Genomic DNA, 22,203 nt, shown 5'->3' with positions numbered 1-22,203 from the left:
GCGGGGGCGCGCACGCGGGGGCGGGGACGTTGCGGCCGTCTTCTGCAGTGCCGGCCGCGCGGGCTGCGTGTGCACGTCGCGAAGAGGCCTCGGCGGGAGGGAGGGTGGGAAGGGAGGATTCCGAGGACCGGCAGGGAGGACGAGTTTTGTCTGAGTAGCTGGAGGGGACTCCCAGCGGGCATCTGAGACCCTACCTGCAGGCCTTTTCCTCAACAACTGGCCCGTGGGTAACAAGGGTTGGGCAAGTCGGCCAACTTCCATGAAGGGTGCAATGAAGCATGGCTTCCTGCAGTTGGCCGCGCGAACTTCACTGTAGTGCCGAAGCCTTTCCACCCATTAAGTTCACATCCTGGACTCTACCCAAAGTTCACCCAGTGGAAGTGCCACCAAGTCGGCTGCCCGTTTACACACCACACTGGGCCCAGTGACAACTGAAAGTGCATCACAGACAGGGTCAAAAGCCTAGGTTGGGTTGTATTCGAAGAGGGAACACCTATGCTACCCGCAACTTGCTGTGTAGGAGTACAAACGGTTGTTAATCAGGAATTAGCAATATAATGTGAGGATCAGGAAATCGCAGTTTGAGGGAACCCAAGTTCTAGTCAGGCACCAAATGATCTCTAACACCATGTGACAGTGGAGTCCTTTCAATTGAGGATTTCTCTGATCTGGCTCTGTACTCCAAATTTACTCTTGAAAATTTGTCAATTTTTTATTAAGGCCACTTAAGTGGCAGGAAGATGGGAGCTCACTCACATACAAATAGAAAATGGATCAGGCCTATCTGAATAATTAGCTGGATATTGAGCAGTTTTGAGCTGTGAAATCTTCCGCTGTTGCCCTACCCCTATGTATCCTTTTTAGTCCAGTATTGATTTTAAGCCAAAAAAGTTTAACATGAAATAGGAATATAGATAGATTGTTTAAATGACAAGCATAGTTACAAGGCGAATTCATGACTTTGATAAATACCTTACAGGTACAAAATGACTGTTTATCAGGAATTAGCAATATAATGTGGGGATCTGGGAAATGCAGTTATATAAAATGCTAAAAGATGAAGGAACCCAAGTTCTCCTAGTCAGTCACCAAAAGATAATGGTTTATGTTCTAAGAGCATTCCAAGTGTTCTCATAAAGAAAAAAAAAATTGGTGGCATGGCTGCTTTTTCTATTGCAAATTAATTGCTAGAAATCTATTTAAGAATTATAATAGATATACTACAATGCAAGCATATATCAGCAAATATATTCAAACATTCTAAAAGCGAAGTGAGATGGCTACAGTAATGCAAATCTAGAAGTGTAAGATAGGGGAAAAATGTACACTAAAGAGACCAAAAAATGAGAATTTAGTTATATTAGTGCATTTTAAAAAGGTGACTACAAGATTACATACTTATAAAATGCAACTTCTTTTGGAGGGTATGGTAATAATAAATTTCCAAACATATAATAATGATGTTCTTAAAATACCACTAATATTTTTAAAACTAAAACCGTGTTCAAACAAATCTATATTGTTTTGTGTATCTCTACTGTATATCTTATCTTTACCCCTTTACAAGGGATACCAGTTCAACATCCAATTCCTGATCAGGTTCACACTCTTAATGAAGAGTAATTTTTAGTTAAAATTAATGTGAAATTTCCCTTGCTAAACACTGCAGTCGAACCTTAATGAAATAAATTATTTTAAAATACATTCATTTTATTTTTAATGCATTGGAGCTTAGTTTTTGTGATGGAATTAATTTATATGTAAAGAAAGATGGGTACTTTACCCTATCCTGTAACACTTAATAGAAGAAATGTAGGTAAACGCTTACTGTTTCCAAAACAAAACAAAAAAGTTCATCATTTGTAATACATTTTTGAAATTTAGAAAAATAGAGAAAATACACTATTTCTTAAGAACAGGCCTATATATAAATAATAGTATCTGAAGAAGAAATTTTATTAAAGATGTACATATAAATGTTGACAAAATATAAGTCAAATTATTTTAAACTGATATTTAACATATTAAATGTTATGAAAACTGTAAGAAAAAACATAATGAGCTAAATAGGTCATTCTAATTTTAACTCATGTACCAGATATAGAACTTTTTCTTATGTTATATATCAGAAGTATAATATTTAATATATTTCTAAAAAATATTAGGTGATAAGAATAACAGACATTACAAAATAGTTCAGAGATACAATTAATTATTCATTCAGTAAATATTTATGGAACATTTACTGTGAGCCAGGGAACATTTACTAGATACAGGAAATACAGCAGTGAGCAAGTTATATTTGTCCTTTGTGCTATATGTATGTGTATGATTGGCTGATTATGCTAATTCTCATAACTCAGAATGGATACAACTTATAAAGTGCCAGAATCGTTAAAGTTCGAGCAAGTTTTTAACAACACATGGTAATGTTAAAAAAAAAAAAAGTTCATGGGATTTATAGAATAACTTCATAGAAAAGTACAATTTCAATCTTAAAATAATGTTATCCTTTAAATCTGATTCCACATTCTCAAAATATTCTTTGAAAAAGTACACCTAGTACCTGTAGAATAAAACAAAAGCCTGTGGTCCCAGTATACTTCCTCACATAACAGCAGCTAACTCAGTAATGGCTCATCTGTTTCTCTGAACTAATCATCTGAGGCAAACCACAAAAAACTCAAGTAAAGTATTTTATGATGTAACCTCTAACCCTACTATAATGGGAAACTATATTTTCTTCCTGTATGGGTAATATATCTTCTTATAATTTTCTTTATTCCTCATCCTGGGCACCAAATTTTTGGATTTGCTTTTCCACAATCATTTACATTAGTAGATACTTACGAACGAAATATTTAAAACCAAACTTGGTTCCTAAGTTAATATTGCTTATATTTATCTCCTTTTTAAATTGAAGCTTTATTTGCCTTCTGCTATTTGCCTGTTATGTTTAGTCTATTATACCCATTGTTGAAGTATATTTCTTTAATGAGGTATAGAAATTGAGGTATATTTCTATAATGTTAAGACTAGATGCACTTTCCTTAACTCAGATTCTTAACTTCCATAAAGTGTTTAAAATTCTGTATTGGCTCTGATACCTAGGTTTTTAAACAAAAAGCAATTATCAGAATTCATTCATCTACTAAACCTCATCAGAAACTATAATTTTCTTTCTAAATAAAGTAGTTGGAAAAAGCGATAAGGCAATTCCTTATGATCTGCACAAACTTTAAGATACGCCCTCTTCTAAAGGAATCTCTGAATAAAATTTTGTTTTGCTCATTTGGTATCCAAGGTTTCTTACCTTTTACATGAAAAGTTTATGAGCCATATGTTTATACTAGTATGATTAAAATATTGAGGTATTTGTGATACTAGTTTTGTTATTTATCTCACAATAAGTGAGTATTGTGTCTTTATAGGTACAAACCCATGCATGGCACCTATATCATGGAGCACTATCAGAAATTTCATTAAAAGGTATTCATTTCAATTATATTTTCAGTTGATATTCCGTTAATGGCTTTTGGAAAATTCCATTTAACGAAGCATATTAATCTTACTAGGTGATTTTTTTAAACTCACCATACCGCCTAGCAAGTGTCCTGCACGTAGTAGGCCCACAATAAATATTCATTTAATGTACAGTATTGGTGTTTAAAAGTTAATTGCTGTCTGAGCTTTATTCTTCAGAGTAAAGCAAGGCTTTATTTTGTATGTACACCTGAACTAAAATTTCTAAGTAATGATTAGGAAATTTTCAGATAAATTGGCTTTAAAGATTCTCAATAGTTGAAATTAATATAGGTGAAGAGTTTTTATTTACCGGGTAATTTAGAATTGTCTGTATTTAAATAGCCCTCAACTGTTAACCACCTCTCCATGTAAAAGTCATTTTCTTACAAAACAGACTCTAACTTAGAATCAATCATAATTAATATTATTGTTACATACACTTAATTGTTAAAAAGTTTAGTTAGGTAATTCTGAAATTTAAATTGTATGTAATTTAAATTTTAAAATCTTTTTAAGAATCAAGGCCTAATATTTACTTTAAAGGGTTTAGTTTGGTTAATCCTGTGTTTGGCTTCAGAGCCACGCCTTTTGCTATAAAATTGATATGCATTGGTTATATTTACATTTTTGGGTAAAACACCGTGTAATTACCAACAGAAAAATAATATCTAAAAGATGCCTTTAGATCCTCTAGGCGTTACACAAACCCCAATAACATTTCAGAGCTGGGCTATTTTTTTCCATGATGCAATAATACTTAAAGGTGTTACACTTTAGACTTTTCAGAGTATCATCAATATAATGTAAGGGCAGGAGTGTAAGGTCCATGTTCCCATTTTTTTACTGACACTGAAGATTTGCATTTCTGTTATAATTAAAGTGTGATTAAAGTGACATATTTAAGTGTCTGTTTATAGGATACAATAAGGTTATCCAAGTGAAAAGATTCTGGACATGGAAAAGAGGAAAATCAGTTTTTGAAATGGAAGAGAACCTTGCAAGAAATGAAACATATCTTGGACTGAAAAAAAAGAAGAATCAGAAATTAAACTGAATTGCTAAATACTATTTGGACCAAAGAAGACTACTTTTTAAGATTTAAATGTTTTCCTCTCTGAAAGGGGCCACTGCTTACCAAATCCAGAAACAAGCCCTAGAATATGTTAATTAACTGCATTGTGTCCCAGAAAGAATGAGGTTGACAAATTCATTTTTTTATTCCTTCAATCAATAAACTGTTTGCCTAGTACATCTTAGATTTTTTAAATCTATAATGTGTATATTTACCTCTTGGAATTGTACAGTAACAGTGCCAAATACCACCATGGCCCCATAGGGTGCATCTTATGAAGCTTAACATTCCTGGCGAATTAAACACACAAGCCTCCGATCACTTTTTGTCAGTCTTTACTGTGGCGCGTAACAGCCAAACTGTAGGTAATTTTTATATGGTGGCAATTTACCCCAATTTAAAAAGCAATGATCTTTGATGCAAGCAGAAGTGGAAAATATAATGACAGAAAACTAAAGAAAGGTATTACAAAGACTGACCTGGAACGCTTCTTGTCCCTCTCCATCCCCACCCCCATTCATGCCCTTTTTTTCCGCCCATTTGTTGTTTTTCTCACAAGTATATCATGACTTGCAACATATTTTTTTTTTAATTTAAATAAAACCCCCAAATGCCTGAAACACTAAAAGATGTAAAAAGATTCACCTTCTGCAATCAACTACATAGCAGATAAACTTATAAAGCTATTCTAAACATCCAAAGACTTATAAATAAAAAATGTAAATTGAATCCAAGTAGTTGGGGAGGGGGACGATGGGAGGATGAGTGTGGGAGGAATGAACAGATTGAGAATATCTAATTTCAACACCAATTTTTTTTCCGTTCAAACCTTTCCATAGTTACACCTCAAATGATTTCTTATATAAGAATTTCTCCCTATATCTCGAAATAACTGAATGATTTCCGTGAGGAAATGCAAGTTTAGGAAGATCCGCAAAATGAAAGTGTTAAAATGCAAACCACTTCTATAGCATTTCAAATGCAAAATCACAACCACCACTACCTTTAACTGACTCTTAAGGGTTCTTTTCAAACAGAGGCTGTTTATGAACATCATCTGTTAACTTCTTTCTGGTAATTCAAAACTCTTGTCAAATGATGTTTTCAAGATGACGTGTAAATATAATATTCCACTAGAGATCAATTCTAATTGGTTTTTAAAAATCCACCTTGGGAAACCAGTGCTGTATAATACACAGACTAGTAATGGGCATTTTAGAAGGAATTTCCGCAAAGTCTATTATCAATCTAAGTCGAAATTACTGTCTTGCCCCAGTAAGGTTTGGGCAAAAGGACTGAAATTATTTCTCCATGAGTTTTCACGCACGATGACTTTGGTCTTGTCTTCAAGATTCGCGAGCACTTGTTGGAAATCTTCATTTTTTAAAACTGTGATGCTTGCCAGAAATATTTTTTCCACATGCCTCACAAAGGAAAACAGGCAGAGTTTCGTAGGTTGCTTACAATTATTTCTTTCTAAAACGTGGTATAAAAGCTAATGACACGTTTTTCCCTTTTGAATTTCACTGTTATTTTGAAAATGCATTTCACGTTAAGAAACCAAGCCTGTTTCTGTTAGGGGTAGCTCAACCCAGCCTTTTAAAATTAGACTCCTTGTATACAACAAAGAGCTGAATAATAACAAATAGAGACAGCGAAACGTGCTTTTCCGAACTCCTTTGAATCCCGACATTCATTTTCGAATCCATACATTTAAAGAGATTTAAAATAGGATATGATGGGCTCTAACTTTCCAGAGCCAGAAAAAAAAATCGCCCACATTTGTCTCTATCTACTTATCACTTTGCAAACATATCTATGCTGCTTTCCCTCTTCTTTTCGTGTGTGAGTCGCAGCCTTGCCCAGCTTCCTCCAATTTAGCGGCACGTTGTAAAGCCTCCTTCCTACGCGGTCTGGAGTTGGGAACCCCTCGCCGGCCGACACTGATCATAAAACTTGCCGCGCCGACCCGACCCGGCCCAAGCGTTGCAGTTCGGGGAGGTGGGGGTGGGGGCCGAGTCGGGCCGGGGGACCCCTCCCTCGGGAAGGACGCACTCGGCGAACTGCCGCACGAGGGCCGAACAATGGGGGCGTCCGGGCGAGCGGGACCCGGCTCCCGCTTCCTCGGCGGCGCCGGCCGCGCGCCCGGCCGCCCCCGCCCACCGCGGCCCTCCCCGCCCGCGGTTTCGCGCTCTCACTGCCGGCCTCAGCCTTCCTCCCGAGCGCTGCGGCCCGGCCCGCCGCTCGCCCCGCCGCCGCGCGCCTCCTTCCCGTCCCCGGGCTGTCCCTCCTTTCTCCGACTGAGACACCGAGGCGCTGCCTTCGGCTACTCCAGCTTTCGCTGCGGCCGCCTTCCCGCTATTTCCTTAATATATTTTCTAAATTTCTCCTTTATTTTCGGAAGTGGTTGAGATGTCTCACTTCCACCTTAATTTCCATTTGCTATTTCCCTCAGGAAAAGATTCCCCCAGGAAATCCAAAACCTAGACGGAACTACAGCAAATCCCATAAAACCTTTAACTCTAAATACGTTTTTTTTTAAATTTTAACGCATTTATGTCGTCTAACCTGGCAAAAGAACTCTCTTCTCTTTTTATTTCCTCCTTTAAATATTGTTATTTTAAACTCTCCATCAAGTGCATTTTGATGAGAGGGCAGAGAATGTGTCCGGCAGCACGCAGCAAATCAGAGGTTTTATCTTACGCCTCCTGGGATGGTAAAAAAGTGGAACGTGGACGAGTAAGCTTCTAGGGAAGAAAAGCAACACAATTCGCTGGAGACGAAGCCAGGCCAGGCGGGGGGAGGCGCAGCGGGGGCGTCGAGGGCCCTCGGGCTCCGGGCAGGGGAGCTAGTCTGGGAAAGAGAGAAGGTTTTAAATAGCGGGGGCCGGGAGGGCGGCGGGCCCGCGCATGACGGTACTTTATGAGAAAGGATGGCGCAGCGGATGAGATTACTTTGCTTTCTCATCCCCTAAGAAAAAACTAAAGTTGGAGGGAGGCGGAGAGAACAGCCATCCTTATTTCCTCCCCACGTTTCCGCAGAAGGACCGGGACTGCGGCGGGCAGGGAGAGGGAGCAGGACGAGGTGGACCAATAGCAGTCAACAGGTCCAGGCCGCCGCAGGGCAGCGGGGCCGGGCCTCCGGGCCCCCTCCTCTCAGATCCCCTCCCCCCTTCCCTTTCCCCTTCCCTCCCCTCCCCCGCAGGCCCGGCCCGGCAGGGGAGGCCGGCTCTGCACTCCCCGCCCCACCCGGTCAGACTGCGGCCGCCTAGGCCTGGGCTCTCGGGGTGGGGGTGGGGCGGGGGTTCCCTGCCGGAGAATCCTCCCCCGGGGCTGGCGGCGGGAGGGGGAGGGGATGGAAATCGGGGAATGGAGGATTAAGAAGGACTCGAGCTCGGCACGAGCGCGGCCCGCGCGAGGGATCCTGGGTAAAAAGTGGCCGCGCGGCACCGGGAGAGCGCGGAGAGGAGCCGGGGTCAGAGGTCAGGGCCCTGGAGCCCTGCGTGCAGATCCCCCCCACGTGAACGCAGCGAGCAGGAGAAACCTTTTTGTTTTCGACCGCGCCAGCATGCTCCCCTATTGACCGCGCTGCTTTTCCCGGGCCGCTGGAGAAGAGGAGCTCCATCCCGTATCTCCTAACCCCACCCACCCCCCCTTCCACCACCAACACACTACCCAACTCTACCCTTCCTCTCAACTCACTTCCCAGCCCCCCGTACCGGGCTTGCAATAACGCAGTAAATTTGCTTTAACAACAAGTGGGGGTGGTTGCATTTACTCCTCCCTCTCTTCTCTCCTCCCCCTTCTCTTGCTGCGGCTCTTGACACTACTACAAACCAGGACTATAAACATAAACATGTGTCACTGTAACTGGGCAGGTAATATACGGATTTGGGGGTGGGGTGGAGAGGGGCTTGGTCGCCGCTTGGGGGGCAGTAAAAAAATGTGTGTTTCACGTGCTCGTCGGCTGTGGGGGCTGCCCCCACACACCGATCCACTTATATAATGCCGACTGCACTCGGTCACTTACTCATTCAGCCACACAGACCCACAAAGGCAGACTTGCCGATAACCACCATACCCAAAAGCAAACACATTTAAATACGACTCTCTCTCCTTTCCCAGCCACCGCTGCTGCCATTTCTTCTACCAGCAAACAGTAGTGTCAATTCTTGAATCCCCTTTCCTTTAGAAAAATTTTTTTCCACATAGCAATAGAGAACATTTTTCGAGCTAAACAGTATGCCGCTCTTTTTTCCCATAGACAGTAACCTACATATTTTGTGCGCAGAAATCATTTCAAAAAGCAAGTAAGGCCATTTAAGTGACTGAGTTTGAAATCTGTAAAGGTTCTTTCTTGGGCTTTCCCTTCCTGCATTTAGCAACTTCTGCTCTAAGTTGTTGCGACTGGAGCTGTGGAGATTAGCCACAGCGAGCCTTTATTATTATTATTTAGTCTATATTTACACTGCCGATCAACTTCTTTCTCTTTCTTAGTTCAGCAAGCCTAGCAACAACTGCTTACGGTAGAGTAAAGCGAATCCTCTCGCAAGCTTTCTGGCTTGAAACGGAGGGATATTCAGAAAATGTTCAGATGGAGAAGTGGTTCCCTTTGTTCTTTCATTGTTTCTCTACGAACTGGTGGATACAAGGACAAACACTTACCTTCTCTTCTTTTTGCTCCCAAAACCAGACGTTCCCATCAGCCTTAAAATACACAATCCACCTTGAAAGTAACTACGAATGTCGGGAGAGTTTGTATTCCATTCTTTTTCGTTCTCTGCCCTCTTTTAGCGTAGGATTAAGTTGCCGAGCACGTTGCTGCAAGCTGTAGCCCCCCGCCTTAGTGAATCGGTCACGTTTAGGACCCTCTAAGTCCATCCTAATTCTGCCAGTAGAACTGAGGGTATTGGAGCTCTAAACTTTCAAAAGGAAAGGGGTCCGCAAGTATCCAGAAAACTTATGTATCCCTTGAAATTTTTTACCAGTGTATTTTTGTACCACATCACCAAATAGAATTTGCCAAGAAATATTAGATATTTCTTCGAGGAAAGTGTGTGTGTGTGTAAGTTTCTTCTTAGCAATGTGCTGCTTAGACAGATGGAGTAACAAGGCAGGTTTGTATGGACATTTAACGGAACGAGTGGGTTTTCCATAACGTTTGTTATGCCATGTGTTTTTTCAAAACACTACTGGAACTGAGAAAGGAAGCAAAGAGAAATTTGAATTATAACGTTGCGGAATGACTTAAAGAGGGGCGCTTGCTTGAAATGAATTAGTGTAAAAATTGGCCTCAAAAGCAAAAAGTGAGATTTTTTAAGTTGAAAGACAATTTTAAATCTATGATTCCAAAATTTAGCAAGTGACTTTTCTGGTTAGCGTGTTATACATGTCAGTGTTTAGTGTCCAGCCTGGTGGGCATTCCTGCCCAAACCCTGTTTAAATCTGATTATGATGTGATTTGTTGAAGTCATGAATACGAAATGATCCTTGTGTATCCATAAATGTGAACTTGGGGTTTTTTGATCTCCCGCTTTTTTGTGTGCGCCCAGTAGCTGCAGCAGTGGAAGACAGTGATTGGCTCCAGTGCTCCTAGAAGGATTTGGGCTGAAGCCAGGGGAACAGAACCAGAGGATTCCCTTTCCAGAGACCATCAGGCCCCACATGCCTTATCTTTCCCTTCTCCCCTCATGGGTGCTCAGAATTTCAGTATGGCTTCAGCAGCCCATAGGTAGGCCTCAACACTGAGTGTCATCGCTTAGGTTTCTACACGTTTGGCCCTGATGGGAAATAAACAAAAATTGGGGTAATCCAAATAAATTGTGGGTCTTGAGGTTTGTGTATTATTTGATACACCAACATTGAACACTACTTTCTCAGATGTTTTTTTTCTACATTCAGGATCAATTGTGAGAGGCCCTGGTGTCTCATAGGAAAATATTGCAACAAAACAAGATAATTGGGGGAAAGGCGTTGCAGTAGGAAAAGTGGCTTTTCTTTGATGGCATTTAATTGGAATTAAAAGATTCTTGAGCTGTAAACATTATTTATTCAGCACACATAAGCAGGCATTGTTTTATCACCATCATAATTATGGTGTCCTTTAAACTGGCTGATAGCAGGAAAGATAAGGGAATGTGCCTGTAGATTCAGATCAGGTCCTGCTCCTTTCTTTTTTTCCCTGCCACCCTCCCTCCCCTCTCTCTTTGCTACCCTCCCCCCCCCATTCCTTCCATGGTCACTAGGGTCCCCCACAGCCCTTGAGATGAGGAGAGCAGGAAGATTGTGGCCTAACCATTTCTTACATCGTGATAGTGATTTGTACCACACTCTAATTTGACACAATCTATAACCTTCTTGTCTCCCATGTTTATAACTGCTTTTTAGCTTGCAATATGTGTTACCTGAAGAGTTGCCTATTGCTCACCTGTATAAAATCTTGTCCACTAGGGTTTGTTGCTTTACCTTTGTCTAATTTAGAAAGCACACTCTTAGGGCTTTTTCAGAACAAAGCCTCACAAAACCCCCTTTACCTCCAAGGATTTGCAAATTTATAAAGGCTGCATTGAATTCAAGATGGGTCAGGGGGCAAAAAAGGGTAGAAGGTCACTGCATTTTGATTATGGGTCAGTAGACAACATGGCATATACTCTGTGTCCCAAACTTCTGTTAAAAACAGGGTTTTTAAATGCCTAAGAAGGGAAGGATGGGCCCTTTTGGAGACTTACCCTGATTTGTTTGGATGAGACAAAAAAGAAAAATATTAAAGAAAATGTACTGAGTTATAATTTAAGTTGTTCCTTAATTTAGCCATTTCCTCCTCCTCCGTTCTCATTTTCCTCTCCCCAAAAGCAGAGAATATGTGATATGACATAAATTTAGGTAAGGAACTGTTGACTCTCACACAAGATTTTATTGTCCTATATCCTCAATTAATTCAGCCATATAAGACTTTAAATTATTATTATTTTAGACTTTGTTATGTTGTAAGTATTATAGTTACTTTTGGCTAACAGTACAAGGGACTTCTTTTATTCTTCTAACCAGTATACTTACATTGTTGAGGCCTTTGTGATGTTCCTTAGTCTTTTCTGTCTGAATTCATTTTGAACAAAATGTGCCAGCAATCACTAAAACAAATGTATATGGTGAAGAGTTAGGTGATGGTGGTGGGGTTGGGAGGGGGGGCGATCCTCATTTAAATTATGTATGTATGGGTGAAGGCTGGGAAGGGAAAGGATTATTTTAATGCTCTTCAGTACTTTAATTATATGACATTGTAGTGTAGAAATGCAAAAGTACTCTTAGGTTTTCCTTCAGGTTTTCAAAAGAACTTTCCCCATTAGTAAACTACTTCTGCAAATTGCTATTGCATTTCCCAGCTAACCATTTAAAAGACTGTAAATGCCGTGTGCATTACTTCGCTCCAGAGGAAAGAGGTCAGACTGAATTGCAATGGTATTTAAACATAAAATACAGTGAAAATAAATCAAAATAGAACATTTGAAGATAAATGTAGCACATCAGCACAGGATAAGTAAAGACAAATATGTTCATGTTTTCATAGCCCATCACTTTAAAAACTGAAAGTGCTGATTTTTTACAATAAATGCAGAAGTAAGTGGACATTTATGTATTTCTGTCTGTATTTGCCACAGAGGATTTTCCTCTAGCAAGCAGCTTTGTTTTCAAAGCTAAAACACTTTTTATGATAGTGTGTAGGTTATGCATTCCTCACTGACTAAATAATCGTATTTAATTAACAAACTCAATGCATATCATATATATGCCTAAATTCTCAGTTAAGTAATCCCCTGGACCCTCAGAGATGGATAGACACATAAATGTTAATTTGGGCGTATCCACCCACGTAGGTATATGTGTTTGAGAAACATAGAAGTTGATATATCCTTTCTTAAAAAAGAATTTGAATACAGTCCATCATCTGAATTGGGTTCATCTTTGATTGTAGAAGCGGCTGACATGGTCAACATATTTATCAAAGAAACCCCCTGGCTTTTGAAGAATAGTACTTTATACATCTGGATCTGCACATCCAGGCAAAGTAAGTAAATTATTGCATAACTTTAAGCATAATTGATAACAGACACCTTTAATTTTTCATCCCCATTCTTTTGGCCAGCTTTCACATTAATAATCTAAGCCATAAATGTTGGTAGCTATTGATCGAAATCCCCTGTGTGCATGCAAATCCATCTTAAAGTCCCCTGCCTTTCATGTGTGAGCGCTCAGGGGCCTCTGCTAGATCTTTTTATCGGGATCGACCCCCAATGTGCCTGGAGAAGACCCCGGATATACAACGTGTCCTGATGGCCACAAGAAAGCTGTCTGTCACACTCTGTGTGTGTGTGTGTGTGTGTGTGTGTGTGTGAAGGCGCGAGCGCGCGCGCGCGCGCTCACGCCTACACACACACACACACACACACACACACACACACACACACACACCGATGGGGAAGTTAAAGGAACAAAAGAATGTATTAGACAAGAAGAAATATGTGTAATAGGAGTATTAAAAATGTATAAGTGTGAAGGTACCTGAGTGCACATACAAAGATATTCGCATAAATTGTATACATAGACCCACTTCCCAAATCTTTTGGCCTTTATTTTTCTCCATTTGACCCAACAGATTGTAACTTTAGTTTAAAAAATACTATTGTTAGTTTTAAAAACCACCCATATTGCCAGTATTTTAAAGGTGGAAGGGGAGGAAGGAGAGGAAAAGGTGATTTTGAAATGGTTACTAAGTCATGTTGCCTTGTGCAGGAGGAATAGGAGTGTGTGTGTGTGTGTGTGTGTGTGTGTGTGTGTGTAAATCTAAATAGGAATTGAGAACAACTAGAACTACCTGGCCAAAAAAAAAAAAAAAAAAAAAAGAATGCTCTAGCCAACCTTTTGTAATGTCTTCTCAGAGGCTTTTTTTGAGTTTACTATTTCTTGGCTGTTTGACTCTTTGGTGGAAATCTTAAAGCTGGGGGAGGGGAATTGGACGGGGTGGGGTGGGAGGGAGAGGGCTGGCAGTATATAAGTGCATCAGGAGGAATTTTAAAACGACCTTATTGTCGCTTGTAGTAGACTCTGGTCATTATACTTTAAAAAAAACACCAGCATCTGCTTTTCCTGGAAACTTTGCTTTCTGCTTAAACCTTTACCATTTTGCCTCCTGCGAAAGTGAAAGAGAAAAACGCGGTGTGATAGATCCAGATGCAAAAGAAAGCCAACTCGGTGGATGGTATTAGCTGTGACGAGGCATTGTTCATTGCTGCCTCTCGGTTACGTTTAAAGCCTGAAATATCACGAGATCCATTCAATGATCCTTCTCTCATTCAAGGGACAAAAATGTAATTTGCTGTAGCTCTGATTTCTTGGATGGAAATGCTAGCCTTAGATTTCAAAGGCAAGAACTAGACATCGCGGTTTGTACACACATTGATTAAGTTGAAGAGCGGCGATTACATCTGTGCTGAGTGCAACAGTAGTCCAGGGCTGACTTTTCAAATCCCAACCTCTGAGTTACAGACTCTCTTAAATAGGCTTCCTTAATTTCCGGATGCACTTCTTGAAATTTCCAGTTCTCTTCAAAATTCCTGGGAAATTACAAGGAAGATGAGGGTGGGGGTGGGGAACTATGGCCGAGATTTCATTTCATGCAAACTACCTTTTTGTATGTCTGATTCCTCGGTTTTTAATCTCTTTCTCTCTCTCTCTCTCTCTGTCTCTCTGTCTCTCTCTCTTTGAGCCATACCTGCTTGTGCTAGCCAGACCAGAGCAGGGGAAGCTGGAACTTTTGAATGTGAAGGAAGAAATTATTGTACATTTTTTTTCTTGCAGGCTCAGAAATATCCGTTTATTCTTTTAAGCACACGGATGTGTCTATTTTTGTAAGAACAAGGAAACATATAAATGCCTGAGTTGCATTTATGCTGTAGTTCCAAACACCGAACAGTTAAGAAGATTTTGCTGAATTTTGCAAAGCAGCCAACAAACCGCCTTGGGATCGTGGTAATGCGACTGGGAAGACCTTTGCTCTCATTTGGCAATATTTTGGATATCCTTGAAAATGACACCAAAATATACTTTAATTTGACTAAGAAGAGGTTAAACAATATTGATATTCATCCAAAGTGATTTTTTTTTAAAGCAGATGCTTGGCTTTCATGGAGAAAAATTTGGGAGTTGTGGAAGATTCATTTAAACTACCAACCAAGAGCATCACAGACCACTGAAATAGTCTGCATCGTACATCAACACTTTCTTTTCATCGTTATTACCTAAAACCTATGGAAGCACCTTGGGCGTTTTACATTTTCTTTTCTTTGCTACAGAAGCAATCTGCTCCATGGAATTCTGACCTGTCGTGAACAGGACCCTGGCTAAGGCTGTGCTGGGGACTCTAGGACCATCCCGCCTCCAATCCAGCCTGGTTAATTGTGAAAAGTGTACACATTTCTGGCTTATCTATGCTTTGTTATGGGTCTGACGTGAAACTACCTCCTCCCCACCCCACCCCCCAGCAGAGAACCAAAATCCAGTTGAATTGTTACAGTGTTTCGGAGCTGGAGCCTTGAACTGCTTCCTTGGTCAAATAACTTTGTTTCTGGTTGTAAAAAGGCATTTTAGGACGGGGGGGGGGGGAACAAGGATAATCGAGAGAAATTCAAAACGTAAGTCTGTACTGGGGTGGTTCACCGCGCGGATTTAACTTTGGAGCTCCCAGCCGGGCTCCTTGCCCCACTCCCATAAGGGAAATACCAGGCTATTTTGCACGTTTTCACTTAAGCTCCATTTTCCAAAGGACAAGGGGGTGGGGTATATGTATTTAGGCTTGATAATGTTTTAAAACTGCTTTTCTTTGAAATGATAATAGCTATAGCGGTAAAATGCAAATAAAGCAAAAATAGGCAATATTCCTTTAAAGGCGAATATACAGGGCTTTTTTTTTTTTTAAAGCGTACACACACTGCTTCTGATGAAGTCTGTGAGTCAGCCTGTTTCTGAGCTCCGATAGTTTAATGGAAAGATTTATATACCGACTGTATTATTTACTTTGGGAGGGGAGGTGGCAGTATAAGGGTATGCTAATTAGTGGGAGATTTTGGGGGGAAGGGGTGGAATATCAATTTTTATTGCATCACCTGTCAGGAGTGTCCAATCAGCGCTGGCTTTAGGGGAATTAATTGATGAAGGTGTCTCCGGACGAGCTCACTTCACTCTGTCATTTTATTTGTAGCTAAAGCAGCGGCGGGAATAGCAGCTGCATTTCTTTTCTCTTTCTCCCTTCACATTCCATTATCATAGTGCTCCAATGGAGAAGGAAGGAATAGAGGGGCCCAGGTACTGATCTGCATCGGGGACTTAGACCAACACACTGGCAGATCAGAAACCGGATGGTTTTTTCCCTCTTTTTTAAAAAAACGAAAACCAAAAAAAAAGCAAGAATCAAGTCAGTGTAATTTCATAGTTTTTTTTTTCCCCCCAATAATTTCGCCTAGAGTTTGGCACTCCCTTCGCCGGGAATAACAGTCTTTGTTATTTTATTAGCAGGATGCCTTGAGACACACGCAGCATCTGGTGGAGGATTAACATACATACATGTGTATGTATGCGTCACGTATATATTTACTGCAAATGGTGGGGATCGTTTAGTGCCCGAGATGGGAGACCTGAAGTCAGGTTTTGAAGAGGTGGATGGCGTGAGGCTCGGCTACCTCATCATTAAAGGAAAGCAAATGTTTGCCCTCTCCCAAGTCTTCACGGATCTGCTGAAAAACATCCCGAGGACGACCGTGCACAAGCGCATGGATCATCTGAAAGTGAAAAAGCACCACTGCGATCTGGAGGAGTTGCGGAAACTCAAGGCAATCAACAGCATCGCCTTCCACGCCGCCAAATGCACTCTCATCTCCCGGGAAGACGTGGAAGCGCTCTACACCTCCTGCAAAACCGAGCGCGTCCTCAAGACCAAGCGCAGGAGGGTCGGCCGGGCCCTGGCCACAAAGGCGCCGCCGCCAGAGCGCGCCGCCGCCGCCGCCGCCGCCAGCCCCCGCCCGGGTTTTTGGAAGGACAAGCACCAACTTTGGCGGGGCCTGAGTGGAGCCGCGCGGCCCCTGCCAATCAGCGCGCAGTCCCCGCGCCCGGGCGCCGCCGTCGTGCGCCCAGCCGCCCATCTACCTCAGATTTTTAGCAAATATCCGGGCTCGCACTACCCGGAAATCGTGCGCTCGCCTTGCAAACCCCCTCTAAACTATGAAACTGCCCCGCTCCAGGGAAACTACGTCGCTTTCCACTCGGACCCTACTTATTTTCGGAGCCTGCTGTGCAGCAAGCACCCGGCTGCCGCCGCCGCCGCCGCCGCAGCCGCCGCGGCCGCGGCCGCCGCCGCCGCCGCCGCCGCCGCCTACTACCAGGCGTCGGCGGCCGGGCCCCAACCCAAGGCGGCGGCGAGCGCCGGAGGCCCCGTGAGCCTGACCTACCGGTGCAAGCGCAAGCGCGGGGGCGCCAAAGACTGCCTGCTGGAGCCCCACGCCGGCGCCCGCCGCCTGCTTCTGCTGCCCAGGTCCTACAAAGCCAAGGCGGCGGCCGCAGCGGCGGCCGCGGCGGCGGCGGCGGCCGCCGGGGCCAGTTGCCTGGAGAGGTTTCATCTGGTTAACAGCTTCTGCCCGCCTCCCCACCACCACCACCACCACCACCACCATCACCACCACCACCATCACCACCACCACCACAGGGCCCAGCAGCCGCAGCCGAATCACCACCCCCCTCATCACCACCGGCCGCAGCCCCATCTGGGCAGCTTTCCCGAGAGTTGCAGCAGCGACTCCGAGTCCAGCTCCTACTCGGACCATGCAGCCAACGACTCAGATTTTGGCTCCAGTTTGTCTAGCTCCAGCAACTCTGTGTCCTCCGAGGAAGAGGAGGAGGAGGGAGAGGAGGAGGAGGAGGAAGAGGAGGAGGACGAGGAGGAGGGGGGCAGTGGGGCCTCGGATTCCAGTGAAGTCAGCTCGGAGGAGGAGGACTCGTCCACGGAGTCGGACTCCAGCTCCGGCTCCAGCCAAGTGTCAGTGCAGAGCATCCGTTTCAGGCGCACCAGCTTCTGCAAGCCTCCCAGCGTGCAGGCGCAGGCCAACTTCTTGTACCATCTGGCCTCCGCCGCCGCTGCAACCAAACCCGCTGCTTTCGAGGATGCCGGCAGACTTCCCGACCTCAAGAGTAGTGTCAAAGCGGAGTCGCCCGAGGAGTGGAATCTGCAGAGCTGGGCCCCCAAAGCGTCTCCGGTGTACTGCCCGGCCAGCCTGGGGAGTTGTTTCACAGAGATAAGGAACGATAGGGTATCTGAGATTACATTCCCACACTCTGAAATTCCCAGTACTGTAAAGAGAACTGAGCTGACAATTAACTGCCTGGCGGAGGGGGCCTCTTCACCTAGCCCAAAGACAAACAATGCATTTCCACAACAAAGAATACTCCGAGAGGCTAGGAAATGCCTACAAGCAACTCCTACTACATACTGTGCAGATAACAACACAATAGCTGCTAGGTTCTTAAGTAATGATTCTTCGGGAGTGGCAGCAAATTCAGAAAAAGATTCCAAAATCCCTCATTGCACTGAATTTGCTACGGATTTGCCCTCTTCGCCAACTGATCCCGAGGTGGATGCAGCAGCAGCAGCAACTAAAGCCGAGAATCCCTGCACTGACACAGGCGACAAGACATTGCCATTTCTGCACAATATTAAAATCAAAGTAGAAGACAGTAGTGCTAATGAAGAATATGAACCTGACCTTATTACAAATAAGCTAAAGTGCGAGTGCAATGATACAAAGGGTGAGTTTTACAGTGTGACTGAAAGTAAAGAGGAGGACGCCTTGTTAACCACAGCCAAGGAAGGTTTTGCCTGCCCTGAAAAAGAAGCTCCTTCCTTAAGTCCACTGGCTCAGAGTCAGGGCCTTTCATGCACTTTAGGTTCTCCACAACCTGAGGATGGGGAATATAAATTTGGTGCCAGGGTGAGAAAAAATTACCGGACACTAGTACTGGGAAAGCGACCTGTACTTCAGACACCTCCAGTCAAACCAAATCTGAAATCAGCTAGAAGTCCTCGTCCTACAGGTAAAACTGAGACACATGAAGGAACACTGGATGATTTTACAGTTATAAACAGACGCAAAAAGGTAGCCAGCAATGTAGCATCAGCAGTGAAAAGGCCATTTAATTTCATGGCAAATTTTCCTTGTCCACCATCACTCATTATTGGGAAGGATGGGGATTTGTGGCCAGCGTATTCCTTAAACACCACTAAGGATTCCCAACCTCCTCACAAGGCCCATCCTATATGGAAATGGCAGCTGGGCGGTTCTGCAATACCTCTTCCACCTAGTCACAAATTCAGGAAATTTAATTCATAAAAGTGTTTTGGAAGATATTTTCTTGAACCATATTCCCTTCCTTTTGTTGTAAACTGCACAGGATGGTTTGTACAAGTCCATTAATGTGTTACACCCCTTTTGGAGTCCTGGTTTATCGCATTTTGAAGACAGAAATCGGATTACTTTTTTTTCCATTGTGGGTTTTTTTTTTTTTGGAGTAGGGTGGGGGCGGGGTGGGAGAAGGGTTGGTTTACATTCCACAGACTATACTTCAGGCTAAAGACTCAAGTAAAACTCAGTTATTACGGTAGAGCTGGAACACTTTACTGTTTCAATGCTAATAATGCACCTGGTACCTCAATTCAACTGCTACAAATAAATGTCAAAAGGTTGAATAATAAATATTACAATGAGCCATTAAGTTTATGCACTAGATTTCAGACCTGAAAGTGTAACTGTTAATTCAGTGAAAGTTTGTTAGGTTACATGGTTACACAGTGAGGTAGCAAGAAAGCCCAAAGTGTTCTCTACTGGAGCTCTTGTTTGTGGGGTATCTTTTTCTCCCCTCATTTCCTCTCCAAGAGTCATTGCACTTATTTTTTTTTTGAGTGGAAATATCGGGGAGTCCTGATTGAATGCTGGTAAAAGCTGCCTCATATATACTGAGTAAAGTAAATATAATATTGTCTTTTCTTTTTTCTTTTTGTAAAGGGTGTGATTTTACTTTTACAGGCACTCCTTGCGATTGGAAAATTCCTTTTTTGTGTTCTCACCCAAAATTTTAAATTAGGTGACTCTTACTACTGTCCTGCTTACCTTGTGGTCTGAACATGACTCCTCAAACTTGCAAAACAATGAAAATATTTCTCTTAATAGCAGAATATGTTATGGTCTCTTTATAGTGACAAAGCAGTAAAAGCGACCGAGAAAAGTAAAATGGGTCAGAAGTATAAGAATACCCCAAATGAAAAATAACAGTTAGTTCAGGGCTTTCTGGTACCAGAACTCAGGCACTTGGATTTTATTACCTTTTACTTTCTCTCCATCTCTCTAAACTTCTATTTTCAGACCATCCTGTGTATAGAGCAGGAGAGTTTCTACTGCAAGTGACAATCAGAGGTGACTATCTATATTTGCACTTAAAATCAAAGTAGTTCAACATGCAAATGGTTAGGGTCTAGCCCTTGGTAAGGGCCATGCTGGTGTACTATGTTGTGATGATGGAAGCAGTAAATCAAAATTATGGAAATTTGCACTGTTGAAAAGCATGCTTTAGCTTTATTTTCAATTAAAAACACTGTTTAAAATTCCTGGTTCCATACATTTCTACTTATTCCAGATTGGAGAACAGTTAACAGGAATGAATGGTTTTGTTGACATTTTCACTTGTAATGTTTTTGCCTGAAAGAAATGCATTTATTGGGTGTAATGTTTTGTTGTAACACCATGTGATGAGGCCAGTCAGGTTCTGTGCAAAACACTGGTGGATTTCTTCCTAAATAACAACAAAACTTTACACACTTGTTACAAATCAATTGCAAAAAGTTTCAGGTTTAAGAAAGTGAAGCAGAGATCACTTGCTATTTTGATGAAAGTTAAACCTAATAATTTTGGGTCCACCTCCCCTAGTCTGACAAATTATATATCTCAGATCTTTGCCATCTTAAACCTAAGAAGTTGCATATATAGAACATAAATCAGAAAACAAAACATCAATGAAATGTTTACTGTGTGAATTTAAGTCACTATTTCTCATGGAAATTCAGTTTTTTTTCTTAACCTTTTAATTCCTATTCCCTTTGAAATTTTCCTTTTGTCTATAAATGTTTCAGATAGATCTGGATGGTCTCAGCCCTAATTGTTGTATATACTCTGTGGTTTTACTCTTATTGTAAAGGACAGAGTCTGAGAGTACCTGCATCCAAATACATTTGGATGGAGTAAACAGATGCTTTGAACTGCCTCCCTTCCTTTCCTTCTTGAATGTTGCCAGATGTAGGTTCAATGGATCTTTTTTTTTTTATTGGGATGATAGATATGGTCAAAGCAAAAATTGGGGGATGTTATCCTTGAATTCATGTTTGTGTAATTTCAAAGACCGGTACAAGTTACAGTTAAAGCTCCAGAAAGCTGAACCATTGGCTTCTCAGTCAGTTCCTTCCTCTTTGGAAGGCAATATAGAATTTGGGTGCAGTGAGTTGTCCTGCAAAATCAATCTGTAAAAAGTGTGACATACACACACTGGAAGTCTGTGATTTCTACTCTTTAATTACTGCTAAGTCAAGAAAGTTCAAAGTATGACTACTACATTTAGACTAGTACTTTTCTTGTTGGCTATGGAATCATTGTGCCTAAATTACAAATTGAGAATATATTTGAAGCTTACAGATCTTGGGTGTGGGAGGACTGCGAGATGGAATAAGCACAATTTAAAACAAATATATCCTATGGAATTTTTGACATAAAATATTGGCCTCCAGCTTTGACACTTGGTCTCCAGCCCTCAGAGAATCAATAGTTTCAGTTTATAGGAACTGAAGAATGAGCAGCATGGAGGCCGAGGCATTCCAGAGTGATACCATCAAAAGGAAAGAAATGAAATAGTCAACACAAATTTCACCCCACAGTACTACCACAAGACAGCCAACCACAGCAAAACCTGAGTTGGGGCTTCTGTTAGGAAAGTGTACCAAACGGTATTCAGTAACTTGTAAATTCAAGGTATTCTTTCAATTTCTGGGAGCCCCTTAGCTGTTTTCCTATTCTGCTGTATTCTTAGTGCAGTTTACTTCATTTTGGTTGGTTTATGATTAATGACAGTATCTAGATTTTCTAAGATGTTATAAATGTCCCATTTGTTCAAAAAGTTAAGCCTTATTGAGAGAAAAACAAAAGTTACCTCCATTGATAGACTGCATTTTTACATTTAAATGTTTTCAGGTGAGAGAATTTTTTTTAAAAGGCACTATATGGTTCCAGGGTCACCGATTTCTGTGTCTAAAGCTCAGCACTTATAGGTGTAAGAAAAATGCAGGAAAGGGCTCTTTTTCTGACTTTTTTGTGGAAACAAGTTATTTTTGGTCTCCTGTAAAAGTAGTTTCCTGGTAAGACTGTGAAATGAAGATTTAATTATTTTTTTAAGAGATGTGTGTACTCTGTCTTCCACAGTCAGGTTATCTGCCTTTTTTAGCAAATGCAGCTTGCTCTTTCTCAACTA

The 22,203-nt window shown here is 41.9% G+C and overlaps 1 protein-coding gene and 1 long non-coding RNA gene across 2 annotated transcripts; both read left to right on the top strand.

Moving 5' to 3' along the window:
* The first annotated feature begins 7,873 nt into the window (after positions 1-7,873).
* LOC137204951 (uncharacterized) lies at positions 7,874-16,009 on the top strand. The gene is made up of 3 exons (XR_010933927.1): positions 7,874-8,474; positions 12,569-12,661; positions 14,452-16,009. It is a non-coding gene; the product is annotated as an uncharacterized lncRNA (long non-coding RNA).
* Positions 16,010-16,079: 70 nt separating this feature from the next.
* On the top strand, positions 16,080-19,182 carry SKIDA1 (SKI/DACH domain containing 1). The gene has a single exon (XM_067702926.1). It carries the CDS (start codon positions 16,275-16,277, stop codon positions 19,023-19,025), a length of 2,751 nt encoding a protein of 916 aa, XP_067559027.1. The 5' UTR covers positions 16,080-16,274; the 3' UTR covers positions 19,026-19,182.
* Positions 19,183-22,203: the final 3,021 nt, after the last annotated feature.

The sequence above is a fragment of the Pseudorca crassidens genome, chromosome 1, assembly GCF_039906515.1.
Source record: "Pseudorca crassidens isolate mPseCra1 chromosome 1, mPseCra1.hap1, whole genome shotgun sequence".
NCBI lineage: Eukaryota > Metazoa > Chordata > Mammalia > Artiodactyla > Delphinidae > Pseudorca > Pseudorca crassidens.
The sequence above is the reverse complement of the archived record's forward strand: the minus strand, read 5'-3'. Positions and strand labels throughout refer to the sequence as shown.

Coding starts and splice junctions, on each gene's coding strand:
- SKIDA1 (XM_067702926.1), top strand. CDS start 16,275: ATGGGAGACCTGAAGTCAGGTTTTGAAGAGGTGGATGGCGTGAGGCTC.